Here is a 17,513-nt window from a genome sequence, read left to right on the forward strand (position 1 = left end):
CAAATATAGTCGTCCTTTGGAATTTTTTCATAACAATCTTTACTGGCAGGGAGTTAATTCTTTATATTTGCAATGTATGTATACTTCAAAGGCGCAGCTAAATGCTCTAGTAATGAAAGAGAACGGTGGGTACAGAGCCAGGAGAGGAGCAGGTTAACGAGAGGTGGAGGGCGCTCTCCTGGCAGTGGTTGTACCTGCAGTGCCTTAAGATTCTACAGGGCTGCTGATGCTCTGCGGAGGCACAGAATCTACAGAGAGCCACCCGTTCATGGATGCCGCTGCGCTATGTCTGTCAGAGAGCAGAGGTTCAGAATAAGTGTCTGCCGCCCCTGCTCACTGACAGGAAGCCAGCTTCTTGGCTTCGGTGTATCTGCCATAGTCTTGTATCTCAGACCTGTCATAAAGACTTCATAAGGTAATATTTGCAAAGTCATTAACGAAGCACCTGGTATAACGTCGTAATGAGGGTACCTAGTAACAAGAAATTGCCTTTCTATAAATTATTTTATCAGAAATTAGCAGAACAGTTAATTTATCACATATGTGTAGATTTTGATTTCTTTTTTTATTATGTTTTGTTTTTTATTTGGAAAAAGTGGAAATGTACTCATATTCTTTTTTATCTTAATAGTTTATTATTTTTATTTATTTCTTTATTACAGTTTATTCACTTTGTATCCCAGCTGTAGCCCCCTCCCATCTCCTCCCAGTCCCACCCATCCTCCCTCTTCTCCCCCTATTCCCCTTCCCTAGTCCACTGATAAGGGAGGACCTCCTCCCCTTGTATCTGACCCTAGCCTATCAAGTCTCATTAGGGCTGGCTGCATGATCTTCCTCTGTGGGAAGGTGATAAAAAAGCCGGCCATTGAGTTCATGTCAGAGACAGCCCCTGTCCCCTTTACTAGGGAACCCACTTGGAAACTGAGCAGGGGGTCTAGGTCCTCTCCATGCATAGATCTTGGCTGGAGTATCAGATTCTGCAGGCTCCCCTGGGACCAGTAGACTCTGCCCTACAGACTATCAAAGCAGACACTGAGACTTAAGGCCAACTGATGGGCAAAGTTCATGGAATCTTAAGTAAGAAGTGGGAAATAGTAAGATCTGGAGAGGACAGGAACCCCACAAGGGGAGAAACAGAACCAGAAAATTTGAACACAGGGGTCTCCCCAGGGACTCATATTCCAACCAAGGAACATACATGGAGATAACCTAGAACCCCTGCACAGATGTAGTCCATGACAGCGTAGTATCCAAGTGGGTTCCATAGTAATGGGAAGAGGGACTGCCTATGACATAATCTGATAGGCCTGTTCTTTGATCACCTCCCCCTGAGGGGAGAGCAGCCCTACCAGGCCACAGAAGATGACAATGCAGCCATTCCTGATGGGATCTGATAGACTAAGATCAGAAGGAAGGAGAGGAGGCCCTCCCCTATCAGTGGACTTGGGAGGGGCAAGCGAGAAGAAGGGGAAGGGAGGGTGGGGCTGGGAGGGGAGGAGGGAGGGGCTTATGGGGGGATACAAAATGAATAAACTGTAATTAATAAAATAAAAAAGATAAAAAAAGGAGATAGACTTTGATTTTTAATTTTAGAAAAGACATGTAAATCAAAGGTGAAACAGGAGTTATAGTGTTACCTCATTCTGCTTCCACAGGAGGCCTGGAAGTTTACACTGAGGAAGGCAAGAAAAATCCTCAAGAAGTCCTCCACCATGGTAAGCAATCATCTGGCAGCAGGCCAGCCTTTTCCTCCGTGTGCTCTCCTGCTTTCAAACACCAAAACCAGAGGTTTCTCTGAACAAAGCCCAACAATACTGCAGTTGCTTCAGACTGAAATAGGAGTATGAGCTCATTTCCATTTTTCCTCTTGCCCCCCTGCCTTCACTCTGTGGCAGGCAATATCAGTCCCAGAAGACTGACGTTTTAGGGCTGGCTCCTGGCTAGGAGCTGTCATGTGTTTTATGGTATCAAACACTTGTCTCTATTGTCAACCCAGTGTATGCCAGAAGCCCTATTCCTCCTCCCCAGCGGTCATGACCAGAGATGTCTCATGACATCGCCCAGTTGAGGACCCCCTGCTTTCTGACAGACCGTTATAGAGAAAGTTGTGGCAGCCTCTTTCCCACTTTCTAAAGCACAATTATCAGGCAGTGTTTCACTTGACTGAGCCTCCGTGTTCCTAGCTGTGGGATTAGGACAATGATAGTCTCTTCTGTAAAAGGACTAATTGACTTATATATTCAAAGCACCTGCTACCCTGCTGAGGCCCGAGTACCCAGTAACCGCCACCACGGCTGCTGCTCAGCTCCATTTGCCCTCTCCGTAATGACTCTTCCTCAACCGACAGCATGCTAGTTCAGATCAGCCAGTTAAGCATTTGACTTAGGCTCCTTTTCTAAGGTATTGTTAGAATCCTGCCTCAGCAATTACACTTTCAGTTCTTGTAAGTGGGGCAAGTCAGTCCCAGTTGTAAGGGAAGCAGTGAAGTAGGCTGGATGATGGGGACAATGACAGTACAGATACATTCAGCACAGACCTTACCATTGTCTCCTCCCCGCTGGCTTACCTCATCATTCACCACCAGGCAATATGTCTAAGTATTATTGATTTAGCAACAAATAAACAAAGGAGAGGGAAATCACTTATCTCAAGGCTAGCCGGACTCAGCAAACAAAAATGACTGGATGCCCAGTTAAATTTAAATAACAAACAATCAATTTTCTTCTGTGTGCCCTAAACAATACTTTCATGTGGCAACCTGCAGGGGTCTTATGGGTTTTGGTGTACAAGGCCGATCCAAGTTAAATGGTAACACAGAGGCATTTCTACATGATTGGTTAATCAGTCATGATGTTGCTCATTGCTTGATTCACAGATTCATTAAAGGTTGGTAGTAGCCAGTTCATCTAGTCTGCTTAATATGTTGAGTAAAAAGTTGAAACAACACAAAACCCCCATGACCAGCACCCTCAGAAATCTGAGCAGAATGGAGGACAATATGGTTTGTCTTTTGTTCCTCTCAGCAAGGGATTAAGACTTATTTTAAGGCATTGTTTATTTTACTGGCACAAACTGCCTTGGCACAAACTCAAAGGCTAATTAGGATTTTACTTTTTTTTTTTTTTTCTGTCACCAGACTTGAAAGCATAATTGGTGAGGCAGGATTCTAATTTCAAAAAGCCAAAAAAAAAAAAAAAAAAAAAAAAGCTATGAAATGTTTCAATAATTAAGAAAACAAAAGAAAATTTTCCCAGAAGCTTCTTCCAATGTATTTCCACTACAGATTAAAATTATCAAAGAAAAAACATGTCTTTGACAATCTGCTCAGGGCATCTTGGCGGTAACTAATTCTTCCTGGTGGCCAGTGTAGCAGAGACCTACCAGCCATGACCCAGAGGGTGATGTGCAGCAAATGGCATCTGTTCCTCACAGCCTCCTGTAGAAGACTCGATAGGAAGGACCGGAGATATGGCTCAGAAGTGAAGAGCATGTGCTGCTCCCACAGACAGCCAGAACTTGGTTCTCGGCATCCCCATCAAACTACTCACAACCTTCCGTAGCTCCAGCTCCAGAGACTCTAACAACCTCTTGTAGCTTCTGTGGGCATTGCACTCTCAAATACAAACCCATACACAGGCTTTGCTAAAAAAATAAGAATCAATCTTTACTAAAAGAATTATCTTTTTTTAAAAAAAAAATCTGGGTTGAAGAAAAGTTATGTGTTGTCAAGGAAATAGTAAGTTCCAGAAAAGGTGTGGATCTCGGCAAGACCCACGGAGGCTCCTGTGAAGGTTTTCTTTCGTGTATGTAGAGGAAAACAGACATGCCGATTGTTTAGAAAACCTGCTGTGGACATCTTATTGAATTCTAATCTATACAAACTAGATACAGCTTTTCTCCTCAGTCTCATTTTAGAGATGAGACGGCTGAGACGCAATCACTTTCTCTTCATAGCTAGTACAAGAATAATGGATCACATAAATTCAGAAATGGCTCTTTCCAAATCCAATGTGACTACTCTGCTGATGGTACTCCAACCAGACCTCGTTGGTGCTGAACCTGAGGAGCGCTTTGTATTGGTCTCTGTGGGTATGGGATTATCCTGAGGACAGCCTGTGCAGCTGGACCCAAAACAGTAAGCACAGGTCTACCTGGCCAATGCAGTCACATGGGAAGCTAACAAATGCCTGTGCTCAAATGTGTTTAAAAGCTGGTCCAGAGCAATTAAATCTAAGTAATACAATACACAAAGTCAAAAAGCACTTTGCCATATGGAAATTCAATTTCATATTAGCTGTGCATAGAAAAATGGTATAATCCCATATACATACATGTTGACCTTTCATTTATGCCCTTCACCCCATGTACTTTATTCAAGGCCCATTTGTTGCTCTGCATCACTTATCATCTGGTGAGGGAAGCTGGGTAGATTGCACTGTCCCCAGGGGATGTCTCCAGGTTCTACACAGTCCATTCAGGTGGGTTTGGATACAGCCAGGTGCAGAATTTTAAATCAATTTCTGCATTATGAACAGCCCACCTGTCTCTGTCTAGCAAAGATCACATCGAAAGGAGGGGACCGGCAAGTGTGCTAGCAAGGACTTTTCTTTTGTGGCTCACATGTCCATCTCAGTTTATCTGTTTGAGCACATTGCCTGGAGTTGGGAAGGTGGCTTGGGTACAACTGTCTTTCTCACTTTACGTGATACATAGATCAGATAAGACCTACCCTGTCTGGACAGAAGAAGCAGGGGAACTCTGGACATGCTGCATTATCCCCTGCATACTTCCTGACCTCCCTGTCTGCTCAATAAATATCAAAGATGGGGGCAGGGCAAGATGGCGGCGCCGGGAGGAATCTCATTCTGACCAGCAGCACAGCAGGATTGGCACAGTGACCAGCAATCAGAACTCTCGGCCATAAAACACAGGCAATTGTGTTTCCCAGGTGAGAGGATACCCCACGGTGGGGGATTCAATCAGCTTTTAACTCACCTGGCAAAACTGAGGAAGAGATCTCGGTTCCGCCAGATGCTTGGTCGCCAGCCCCAGCCCAGAGCCACACACCAGCATGCTCTGGTCACAGTCCCAGACTGAACCATGAGCACCACACTATCAGAGACTGGAATTTTCAGTTGAGAGATAACCCCATGGTGCAGGAAACGATTGAGACCGACCTTAGGTCACCCAGACATTCCCTGGAAAAGACTCGGGTTCCGCGGGTGCCCCAGGAGCCAGCCCGGAGCCAGCCCAGAGCCAGAGCCGGGAACCCAGGCTCCAGCACAGAATCCTGCCTGTGCACCTGATTCACTGCCTCAGCTAGAACTGTGGACCCCAGGGCACCAAAGACTGAGTCTCACTGTCAGGTGCAAACTCACAGGGAGGGAAACGGCTGGTCTGATCTCAGAACACTCAGCTGACACCCCCACCCTGAAATGGTCTCGGGAAAATTACCCAGTTTAGGCAGACGCCCAGGCTTCCAAAGGCCAGAAAGGCAGACGTAGGTAGTTTCTGCGCGCCAGCTAGCTGGCAGAGACTGAGCGGTGTGCCCCAGGGCAAAAAAGAGACTGGGAGTCCCTGTCTCCAGATAATCCACAGAGAAGGAAGGAAACTGTACGGACTTAAATCACCCAGTCCTTCCCTGGAAAAAGTCTCGCAGACCGGCGGGGCCCAGCCACCATCACTGAGCTGTGCTCCAGACACAGGCACAAACAGTTGCTGCGCACCAGATGTCCAAATGTGTAACAGCAGCTAATCATAAAATTTACAGCAAGAAACCCAGAAACAGGACAGCTGTCTTCAAGACTTCCTTGGGTGAGAGGAGAACCCTCTCGACTAACAAAGACCACAGTTACCACTCAGGTCTCTATCCCTGAGGTGAGCAGCAGCAACTCCTGTTCTGAAAAAAACGCCAGCCATCCAGGGACTATACCCAAAAAGCTGAGAATACTTCCTTCAAGAAAAACCAGCCTTATGCCAAGGGGATTCTCTCCACCACAGGATCCCCAGGAACCACCAGAAACTAACCCCAAACACCTAAGATAGCCCAATGGGTAGAGGCCAGCGTAAAAGCTCAAGTAACAAAAGACAGAGCAATATGGCATCTCCAGAACCCAGTTACCCAGGGGCAAGTAGCCCTGGACACCCCAGCATAACCGAAATCCAAGAAGATGACCTAACAACTATGCTCATGAAGATGATAACAGAGGAAACAAATGAGATACGTAAAGACATAGAGGAAGATAAACTTAAACAGAATATTGCCATCCGTAAAGAAATAGAGGAAGCTGCAGCCAAACAGTTTGTGGCCTTTAGAAAGGAAATGCTTAAAGCACTGAATGAAATAAAAGAAACAGAGGTTGGTTCAAACAAACAGCTGAAAGAAGTGATGGAAAAACAGGAAAATACAGTCAGACAGGTGAAGGAAATCAACAAAATGGCTCAAGATCTGAAGATAGAATTGGAAAAATTAAAGAAAGCACAAATGGAGGAAATTGCAGAGAGAAAGAACTTAGGGAAGAAAACTGGAACTGCAGAGGTTAGCATAACCAATAGACTACAAGAGATGGAAGAAAGAATATCAGGTGTGGAACATACAATGGAAGAAATCAATGTATCTGTCAAAGAAAATGTTAAATCCAAAAAATTCTTGACACAGACCGTCCAAGAAATCCAAGACAATATGAAAAGACAAAATCTAAGAATAATAGGTATAGAGGAAAAAGAAGACTCCCTTCTCCAAGGCCCAGAAAATATTTTCAACAAAATTATTGAAGAAAATTTCCCCAAGTTAAAGGAGAGGCTAATAAGAATTCATGAGCCCTACAGAACACCCAACAAATTTGACCAGAAAAGAAAATCCTCCCGCCACATAATAATCAAAACAGTAAGTATACAGAACAAAGAAAAAATACTAAAAGCTGCAAGGGAAAAAGGCCAAGTAACATATAATGGCAAACCCATTTTAATCACTCCTGACTTTTCAACAGAGACTATGAAAGCCAGAAGGGCCTGGACAGATATTATGAAGACCCTAAGAGAACACAGATGTCAGCCCAGGCTACTATACCCTGCAAAACTCTCAGTCCTCATAGACGGAGAAAACAAGATATTCAATGACAAAAACAAATTTCAACAATACCTACACACAAATCCAGCAATACAGAAGACACTGGAAGGGAAAATAAAACCCAAGAACATTAGCTTCTTTCAAGAAAACACAGGAAATAATTAACCCTACTACAGTAAAACAAAAATCAACCAAGCACACAACCTTATGACCACAGCCAACATCAAAATCAAAGGATCTAACAGCCACTGGTCATTAATCTCTCTCAACATCAATGGACTTAACCCTCCAGTAAAAAGACACAGATTAACAGAATGGATACATAAACAAAACCCAGCAATCTGTTGCATACAAGAAACACACCTAAGGCACAAACACAGACATTACCTGAGGGCAAAGGGTTGGAAGACGACTATCCAAGCAAATGGACCCAAGAAACAAGCAGGAGTAGCCATTCTAATATCTGATAAAATAGACTTTCAACCAAAATTAATAAAAAGAGATGGGGAAGGACACTTCATACTCATCAAGGGAAAATTCCACCAGGAAGACATCACAATCCTGAACATCTATGCCCCAAATACAAGAGCACCCACATTTGTTAAAGAAACATTGATAAAATTTAAACCACATATAGATCCCCACACATTAATAGTGGGAGACTTCAACACCCCACTCTCAACAAAGTACAGGTCAACAAAACAGAAATTAAACAAAGAAACAATGTCTCTAACAGAGGTCATGAATCAAATGGACATAAGAGACATTTACAGAACTTTACACCCAAACACAAAAGAATTTACCTTCTTCTCAGCACCTCATGGAACCTTCTCCAAAATAGATGATATAGTTGGTCACAAAGCAAACCTAAACAGATACAAGAAGATTGAAATAATCCCTTGTATCTTGTCTGATCACCATGGAATAAAACTGGACCTAAACAACAACAGAAATAGCAAAAAGCCTACACACACATGGAAACTGAACAACTTGTTATTAAATGACAGCTGGGTCAGGGAAGAAATAAAGAAAGATATTAAAGTCTTCCTAGAAATCAATGAAAATGAAGACACAACATACCCAAATTTGTGGGACACAATGAAAGCAGTGCTAAGAGGAAAGTTCATAGCACTGAGTGCCTTCAAGAAGAAATTCGAGACAGCTCATTCAAGCAACTTAATGGCTCACTTAAAAACCCTAGAAAAAGAAGAAGCAGACACACCAAAAAGGAGTAGACGGCTGGAAATAATCAAACTCAGGGCTGAAATCAGTCAATTAGAAACAAATAAAACAATTCAAAGAATCAATGAAACCAAGAGCTGGTTCTTTGAGAAAATCAACAAGATCGACAAACTCTTAGCCAAGCTAACTAAAAGGCAGAGAGACACCACCCAAATCAACAAATTCAGAAATGAAAAGGGGAACATAACTACAGACACTGAGGAAATCCAAACAATCATTAGGACTTACTTTAAAAGTCTATACTCAACAAAATTTGAAAATCTAAATTAAATGGACAATTTTCTTGATCGATTTGACTTACCAAAGCTGAATCAGGACCAGGTAAATCAACTAAATACTCCTATATCTCCCAAAGAAATAGAAGCGGTCATCGAAAGTCTCCCATCCAAAAAAAGCCCTGGACCAGATGGCTTCAGTGCAGAATTCTACCAGACCTTCAAAGAAGAGCTAACTCCAATTCTCTTCAAACTATTTCACAAAATAGAAACAGAAGGAACATTACCAAAGTCATTCTATGAAGCCACAGTCACCTTGGTACCTAAACCTCACAAAGACTCAACTAAGAAAGAATTTCAGGCCAATCTCCCTTATGAACATTGATGCAAAAATACTTAACAAAATACTTGCAAACAGAATACAAGAACACATCAAAGATATTATCCACTATGACCAAGTAGGCTCCATCCCAGGTATGCAGGGGTGGTTCAATATATGGAAATCCATCAATGTGATCCACCATATTAACAAACTGAAAGAAAAAAACACATGATAATCTCCCTAGATGCTGAAAAAGTATTTGATAAAATCCAACATCCATTCATGTTTAAAGTATTGGAGAGAACAGGGATACAAGGCACATATCTAAACATAGTAAAGCGATATACAGCAAGCCTATAGGTAACATCAAACTGAATGGAGAGAAACTTAAAGCAGTCCCACTGAAATCAGGGACAAGACAAGGCTGCCCACTCTCTCCATATCTCTTCAACATAGTGCTGGAAGTCCTTGCTAGAGCAATAAGACAGTTGAAGGAGATCAAGGGGATACATATGGGAAAGGAAGAAGTCAAATTATCACTATTTGCAGATGATATGATAGTATACATGAGTGATACCAAAAACTCTACCAGGGAACTCCTACAGCTGATAAACACCTTCAGCAAAGTGGCCGGATACAAAATTAACTCAAAAAAATCAGTAGCACTCCTGTATACAAAAGACAAAATGGCTGAGAAAGAAATTTGAGAAACAACACCCTTCACAATAGCCACAAATGACATAAAGTACCTTGGTGTATGAAATTATATGAAAACAATTTCAAGTCCCTTAAGAAAGAATTAGAAGAAGATATGAGAAGATGGAAAGATCTCCCATGCTCATGGCTTGGCAGGATTAACATAGTAAAAATGGCCATCTTACCAAAAGCAATCTACAGATTTAATGCAATTCCCATCAAACTGCCAACACAATTCTTTACAGATCTGGAAAGAAAAATTCTCAACTTCGTATGGAATAACAAGCAACCGAGATTTCTAAAACAATCCTCTACAATAAAAGATCCTCTCGAGGTATCTCCATCCCTGATGTGAAGCTGTACTCTAGAGCAACAGTAATAAAAACTGCATGGTACTGGCATAGAAACAGAATGGTGGATCAATGGAACCGAACAGAAGACCCAGAAATAAACCCACACCTATGGACACCTGATTTTTGACAAAGATGCCAAAACCATACAATGGAAAAAAGATAGCATCTTCAACAAATGATGCTGGTCCAACTGGATGTCTACATGTAGAAAAATGAAAATAGATCCATACTTATCACCCTGCACAAAACTGAAGTCCAAGTGGATCAAAGACCTCAACATAAAACCAGACACATTAAATCGGCTAGATAAAAAAGTGGGGAATACCCTAGAACTCATTGGTACAGGAGAAAACTTCCTGAATAGAACACCAACAGCACAGGCTCTAAGAGCAACAACCGATAAATGGGACCTCATGAAACTGAAAAGCTTCTGTAAAGCAAAGGACACCGTCATCAAAACAAAACGACTGCCTACAGATTGGGAAAGAATCTTCACCAAACCTTTATCTGACAGAGGACTCATATCCAGTATATATAAAGAACTAATGAAGCTGAAAAGCAGCAAACCAAGTAATCCACTTAAAAAATGGGGAACAGAGCTAAACAGAGAATTCTCTGTAGAGGAATATTGAATGGCAGAGAAGCACTTAAAGAAATGCTCAACCTCATTAGCCATTAGGGAAATGCAAATCAAAACGACCCTGAGATTTCACCTTACACCCATCAGAATGGCCAAGATGAAAAACTCAAGGGACAACACATGCTGGAGAGGTTGTGGAGAAATTACATTCCCACTGCTGGTGGGAATATAAACTTCTACAACCACTCTGGAAATCAATCTGGCACTTTCTCAGACAACTAGGAATAGCGCTTCCTCAAGATCTAGCCATACCATTCCTAGGCATATATCCAAAAGAGGCTCAAGTACACAAAAAGTACATTTGCTCAACCACGTTTGTAGCAGCTTTATTTGTAATAGCCAGAAGCTGGAAACAACCCAGATGCCCCTCAACTGAAGGAATGGATGCAGAAATTGTGGTACATCTATACAATGCTGGTATTACTCAGCAATGAAAAATAAGGAAAACATGAAATTTGCAGGTAAATGGTGGGACCTGGAAAGGATCATCCTGAGTGAGTTGTCCCAGAAGTTAAAAGACACACATGGTATATACTCACTCATATAAACATAAAACATAGGATAAACACACTCAAATCTGTACATCTAAACAAACTAAGCAAAAGAGAGGACCCTAACTAAAATGCTCAATCCCCATCCTGAAAGGCAAAGAGGATGGCCATCAGAAGAAGAAGAAAACAGGAAACAACCTAGGAACCTGCCACAGAGGGCCTCTGAAAGCCTCTGCCCTGCAGACTATCAAAGCAGATGCTGAGCCTGATGGCCAACTGTCGGGCAGAATGAATGGAATTTTATGTAAGAAGTGGGAAATAGCAAGAGCTGGAGAGGGCAGGAACTCCACAAGGAGAGCAATAGAGCAAGAAAATTTGAACACAGGGAACTTCCCAGAGACTCATCCTCCAACCAAGGACTATTCATGGAGATAAGCCAGTGTCCAATTGGGTTACATAGTAATGGGAAGAGGGACTGCCTCTGACATAATCTTATTGGCCTGCTCTTTGATCACCTCCCCCTGAGGGGGGAGCAGCCTTACCAGGCCACAGAAGATGACAATGCAGCCACTTCTGATGAGAACTGATAGACTAAGATCAGAAAGAAGGAGAGGAGGACCTCCCCTATCAGTGGACTTGGGGAGGGGCATGTGTGAAGAAGGGGGAGGGAGGGTGGGATCGGGAGGGGAGGAAGGAGGGACTTATGGGGGGATACAAATTGAATAAAGTGTAATTAATAAAAGTTAAATAAAAATTAAAAAAAGAGTGCACAGAAAAAAAACATCAATGACACCTGCAGTCTTCCAGATGGATTTTGACAATGAATAGTTGTACAATTATAAAATTTTATCCTATTATACCTCATGTAGTAGTTGTAAGTCTGTTCGCATAATTTGTATGTGTTGGTTTTCATCAATGTTGAACTCTACATTGTCATTAGAATAATTAGGCAGGCTTGATGACTAAAGTAAATACTAAGAGAAGTAGTTTCAACATCTGAATGCAGCTGACTTAAGTCTCAGAATGTGTCTCTGCTGTCACCAATGATTTGTATAAGATCGTGCTGGTGTTTGCTTTACTGTGTGCCTGAAGTGCTGATCTCAACCAGACCCTGAGTCTTTGACTTTAACCTTCTTCCACTGCTACTGCCTTTTACCCAATTTCATAGCATTGTAGGAAACACTTGGCACAGCCTAGACACTGATTTGTGCTGCTGGCATCTAGCAAGGAGAGGCTGTCACACCGTACACAAGGCAGCCTAGAGCTGGGAAGCCCAGACTTGCATCTCCAACAAGCTCTTTCCCTCCTCCCTCCTCTAGGCAACCCATCCCCAGATATGCTTTTGAGATACAAATATAGTCTCCAGACTGACTCCTTCACGGATTCTCCACTGTTCTTGGGGTGATAGGAAGATGCATTCTAAGCTGTCATAGTGCCTTATTTCTTGAATGATTCGTGGAATTATGTGGATTCCAATGCTCCAGCAACAATGAAATGTGTTCTCTTCCCCTAACATGCCAAACCTTCACATATGTCTGCAGCATGGGGCAGCATGCTCCCTGAGTCAGGATTCAGACTCCTTCAGCTTTGGTGTGGACATCGATCATCTTGTTGAAATACAGACTGTCTTAGGATATATGCGTTTCCTGGGGCTCTCAGGGGGCACTGACACTATGACCATACCTTGAGTGGTTAGGACCTAGAATAGTGTTCCTCAAGCCTTAGTGGACAGCAGATTGACCCAAGAGAGTGGACACGAAGATGGTATAAAAAATAAATAAATAAGGAAGGATAGATTGCCAGGATTCACCCTGAGGTGCCCAATTTAGTACATCTAGGATGAAAGTTTGCATATCAGACAGGCTAGAGACTGTATATTGTGTTATAAAGCCTCTTGCATTTCAGCCTTACTTCCTACTATCTCCTTTCTGCCTAATTTCTAGGTTATCAGCATTCTCTGCAGGGCTCCTAAAGAGCACTTTAGTGCTTTCACTTTGGACCCCAAAAAATAATGCTAAAAGCTGGGACCTCCATCCATAGGATGAGCTGAGGACATCTCTGCTTTGCATAGACAAGGGGGTTGCTGATTAAGGCTACACCTCTATTCACAGAATGCTGGGAAGGTATCACAAAGACCCTTATAATACCTTATCTATATTCTGAAAGTTTTGCTAGTTGTTTTTGGCCAGAGTTAAAATAACGGTATTTCTCAAAATACACCTCATAGTCACCAGAGGGATTCTGGGCTGGTGGGAAGCAACTGTTTCTCCCTATCTATCCTGATAGGATAGAATTGTTTTATTTGAAAGTGTTTTTAAGCCTATTTTCAAATTATTCCAGAAGAGGAATTTTAAGTAACCGACCAAAGCAGGCAAGACCCATTCGGGAAGAAGTCCAAGGGTGACTGTGAAGGTGGGAGCAGATGGCTGGGTGACGAGGAAAACTGGATTCCAGTCCCAGGAACCAACATGGGCCTCTGGAGAATGAACATGGGATGTACATCTGGATAAACAAAAAAGAACCCGCTTCAGGTCCAGCCATCTGGACTACAGAGGGGTCTTTTCGCGGGATCCATTCCCTGAGTTAACCAGCTCTTCTTTTTGCTCTCTTTTTTTTACCTCTCCAGAAGTATCCTAGAAGTGGTCTGAATATTTGTTCACTGCCATTTTTGGACAAGATCTGCCAGAAAATTGAATTGTACGTATACTCTTTCTACTGGACATCTCTTTTGTTTGTCCTTGTTTTATTTTCTTTGGTGGGGGGTGACTAAACCGATGCTCACATTTAAAAGGCATCCTCCTGAAGCTGATTGTGTTTCTTGCTCAAAACACGACTTGTGCAGAGACTAAAAGACCAACCTGCTTTGAACAAAATACAATTTGGGAAATGTCTCACGGGCAATCTCAGCACCAGCGAGCAGCATCCTAGCGAGGCTTTCGACCATTGCTAGACATTTGGGGAAGCCCCTTCTCCACACATATGGATGAGGCAGGCTGCCACCGTTCTTGCACAGCTTCGGGGACTTTACCTGACTGGTACGGTGAGGAAATGAAGAAAAACAAGAGCAGAGAGACACAAAGAAAAGCTGGCTCAGTGGACCCGGCTCTCTGACAGAGAAGCCGCAGGACCCCTAAAGGTCAGAGTGTTCATAATATGGAGATGAAAAGGGAGGTGAGACTGTTGCATACAGCTGAACAAGGAAGAGGGGTTATTAAAAACAGTCAAACAAAGAGGGAGGGTTTTTTGGTATACAGCTGGACCAAGGAGATGGGTTTAGCTACTCTCCGTAGCAGCAGGGCCTGTAGGGTTGTAGTCTTCAGGCAGTAAATACTGAGGTGGGGGGAAAGACTCTGGACGCCTTCTGTACATACTATCAACGTCTACACACGACCAAGCGAAGGCTTTACTATCTTGCTAAGCCTCTTCCCAGGGAGAAGGCTTTGCCATTTTACCATGCTTCTGAGGCTACGGTCCCTCACACGACTGTTCCCATGTTTCCGCCGCACACATTTCCTCAGGACTTCACTCACTCAGGGCTCCCTCCACTCCCCACAGTCAGCGCTGGAATAGCTGTAACCACTGAAAGACGCTGCCCCAAATTCCACACCCCCCCACCAACCCTGACACACTCATGACAGTGCCATTTCCCAGGCTGAGAGGAAGCTCAATGTTAGTCCATTATCTCAGCTAGCATAGAGGCCTTGCTTCAGTCTCCAGTCTTGCAAAGGACAGCAGCAAAACTATCCCGGATCATAGCTCACCCTTTGTTAGGGTTTAAACTAAACGTCGTAGAATAAATATTCCCAACAGTAAAACAAATAGTGATTTTTGAAAAGCGAAAAAGTCCAGCTTTCTTCTTACTTTCTGTTAGTGAGAAGAGGGGACCACTCTAGGGAAAATAAACACCCTTCAAAGGACAACTCTTGAAGGGCTTCTTCTGATGAGACCCCATTCACTCATCCTTCAGCAGTGCCACCAGCTGGCCACCAAGCCTGCTACACAGAAGCCTCTGGGGACATATTATCTCTAAAGCACAACACCAAGTCTTAAAGGAAGTACCTCCCCCAGGCCACGAGAATCTAGCCCCACCCCCACTGGCTGGGTATATTTACTTCCCTGCATCCTTTATACTCTTTTCATAGATTTTTTTTTCTTGAATTGATTTAAAGGACTTGAGCCACTTAATGCCTTTGGTTGTGTTTTTCTTTATCTAAGATCAAAGCATAAATTGAATCCTTCCTACCTCAGAACCATCTGAGAACTTTAAAAGTCAGATTCCTCGGCCCCAGTGTTGTAGTAGATTTTTAAAAAATGAGTGTGGGGTTATATATTATTAATTATTATTAGCCCTAAGATCATCACAGTAGTATTATTTAACCTGATCTTACAAATAACAAGACATAGACACAGACACCTGTTAGATGTTATAATTGCCTTATTTACCGTGGGCCAGGCAGATACTTCACCTACGCTAGCTCAATATCCTCACCATCCATCTCCCAGCCCCCATCCAATGCCATCTATCTTAATCCTCATCTAGTCTACTTTCCATCCATAATCCCATGGTACTTGCTTGTATTCATCATTTGGGCCTTTTCACACCGCTAATTGTAGTCCTACCTCTCAGCCCATGTGGCTCTTTTCTCCACATTATCCCACCGTGGCGTTTGCTTCCTCCTCTCTTCCCATCCATCTGTCTCCTGTGATTCTCCTGTCCTCTCTAAGCCTGGGAACCTTAGCCATGCCTACCCCATTCTGCCCTGCCCAGGTATAGGCCATTTAATCAACCAATCAGGTATGTCTGAGGTAGGTTTACAACACAAGGATACGCATAACCAGATCTTGAGGGCCAGTAACATGCATCAGACCAACTTCTAACACCCTAGCTCTAGTGAGAGAGCACTACAGATTCCTAAACATTCTCCAGGTGAGCTTTATACAATTAGTCCCTGGGTCTCACTCCTGGCTGTCTACGTCCAACAATTGCCTGCAGTTCAGAAGACAGAGCTAAAATACTACATGAACAAGTAACGAATGTTTTAACGGATGTGGCTTTATTTCATCTAGACCATAGAAACATATGCCCTGGGACCTGTTTCTCTTACTTTTCTGCAGAAGTTTCTGTTACTTTATTCCATTCTTCTCGAGCCTGGCTGTCATAGAAGAGAAGAAGAGAGATGAGAATGCTCACTGGTGGTCTCAGGCCTCTAATCTTCTCTGAGGGGCTGTGTGAGCTTCCTGCTAATGCTGTAACAATATGTCACAATGTATGCTCTCTTAGCCCTGTAACCTAAAGATTCAAAACCAACAGCATTGTGTCTATGCTCCATAACTGAGCTTTTTGGCTACTTAATTAGGTTCTTTTACTTACCACAACCCCTCCCAACCGCCAACAGTAGGTAGACAAGAAAGAAGGTTAGAGGAGAAATTAGGCATAGACCTATTTAGAATACTTCTTGCTAATTAGGGGCATTGTGTTTCTTGGGACAAGTCCAGTCTTCATCATCAGAATACCAGCAACCCAGCAATCCAGCAGTCCAGCAATAGCAAAGCAGCAGCAGGGACCAGCATCAGCAGCAGTGGCCGCAGCAGCCTCCATTGGCCCTCTTGAGCTCTCCCATTAATACCCTCTCAAGAGACCCCATATACCAAACATAAACTATCTGCAGCTGGCAAATATCACACTCCTCCTAGAGCACAAAACAAATCATAGTTAGTGGCTGTGGACAACCTGAAGCAGCCCCATGTCCCACAATTGGTATTAAAACAAAACCACATTCATATAATATAACTGGTTTTTTTTTCAAGTTATTTATGTTTTTATAAATTACAGTTTGCAGTTTATTTACTTTGTATCCCCACTGTAGCCCCCTCCCTCATCCCCTCTCAATCCTACCCTCCCTCCCTCATCTACTCCCATGCCCCTCCCCAAGTCTCCTGATAGGGGAGGTCCTCCTCTCCTTCCCTCTGACCCTAGCCTATCAGGTCTCATCAGGACTGGCTGCAATGTCTTCCTCTGCGGACTGGTAAGGCTGCTCACCCATCAGGGGGAGGTGATCAAAGAGCCAGCCACTGAGTTCATGTCAGAGACAGTTCCTGTTCCCCTTACTAGGGACCCACTTGGAGATGGTGCTGCCATGGGCTACATCTGTGCAGGGTTTCTAGGTTATCTCCATGAATGGTTCTTGGTTGGAATATCAGTCTCAGAAAAGACCCCTGTGCCCAGAATATTTGAATCTGTTGCTCTCCTTGTAGAGCTCCTGTCATTTTAACAAACTAAAATTCTCACTACAGTGCTCCTCTGACAGTACTCTGAGTAGAATCATTCCATGCTTCTTCCTGGATGATGTGGTAGCCATCAACCCCTTAGCCGAACCCCTCCAATACTTACTTTCACTTTTCATAGGCTCACACCCCCTCCAGGTGTTTGTTTTACCCCTTATAACCTGCCAGTCTTATCTGATGAAGGCCTATCCTCAGCACCT

The 17,513-nt window shown here is 43.2% G+C and overlaps 1 protein-coding gene across 1 annotated transcript in view; it reads left to right on the forward strand.

Annotated features, from left to right (window-relative positions):
- Aoah (acyloxyacyl hydrolase) overlaps positions 1 to 17,513 on the forward strand; it is a 218,265-nt gene that overhangs the window by 78,789 nt on the left and 121,963 nt on the right. The window contains exons 5-6 of the mRNA XM_055597240.1: positions 1,656 to 1,715; positions 13,655 to 13,725. Of these exons, the coding sequence (XP_055453215.1) occupies positions 1,656 to 1,715; positions 13,655 to 13,725 (131 nt within the window). The remainder of the gene's footprint in view (positions 1 to 1,655; positions 1,716 to 13,654; positions 13,726 to 17,513) is intronic.

This window comes from Psammomys obesus, unplaced genomic scaffold (assembly GCF_907164565.1).
Source record: "Psammomys obesus unplaced genomic scaffold, mPsaObe1.curated_primary_1811, whole genome shotgun sequence".
Lineage (NCBI taxonomy): Eukaryota > Metazoa > Chordata > Mammalia > Rodentia > Muridae > Psammomys > Psammomys obesus.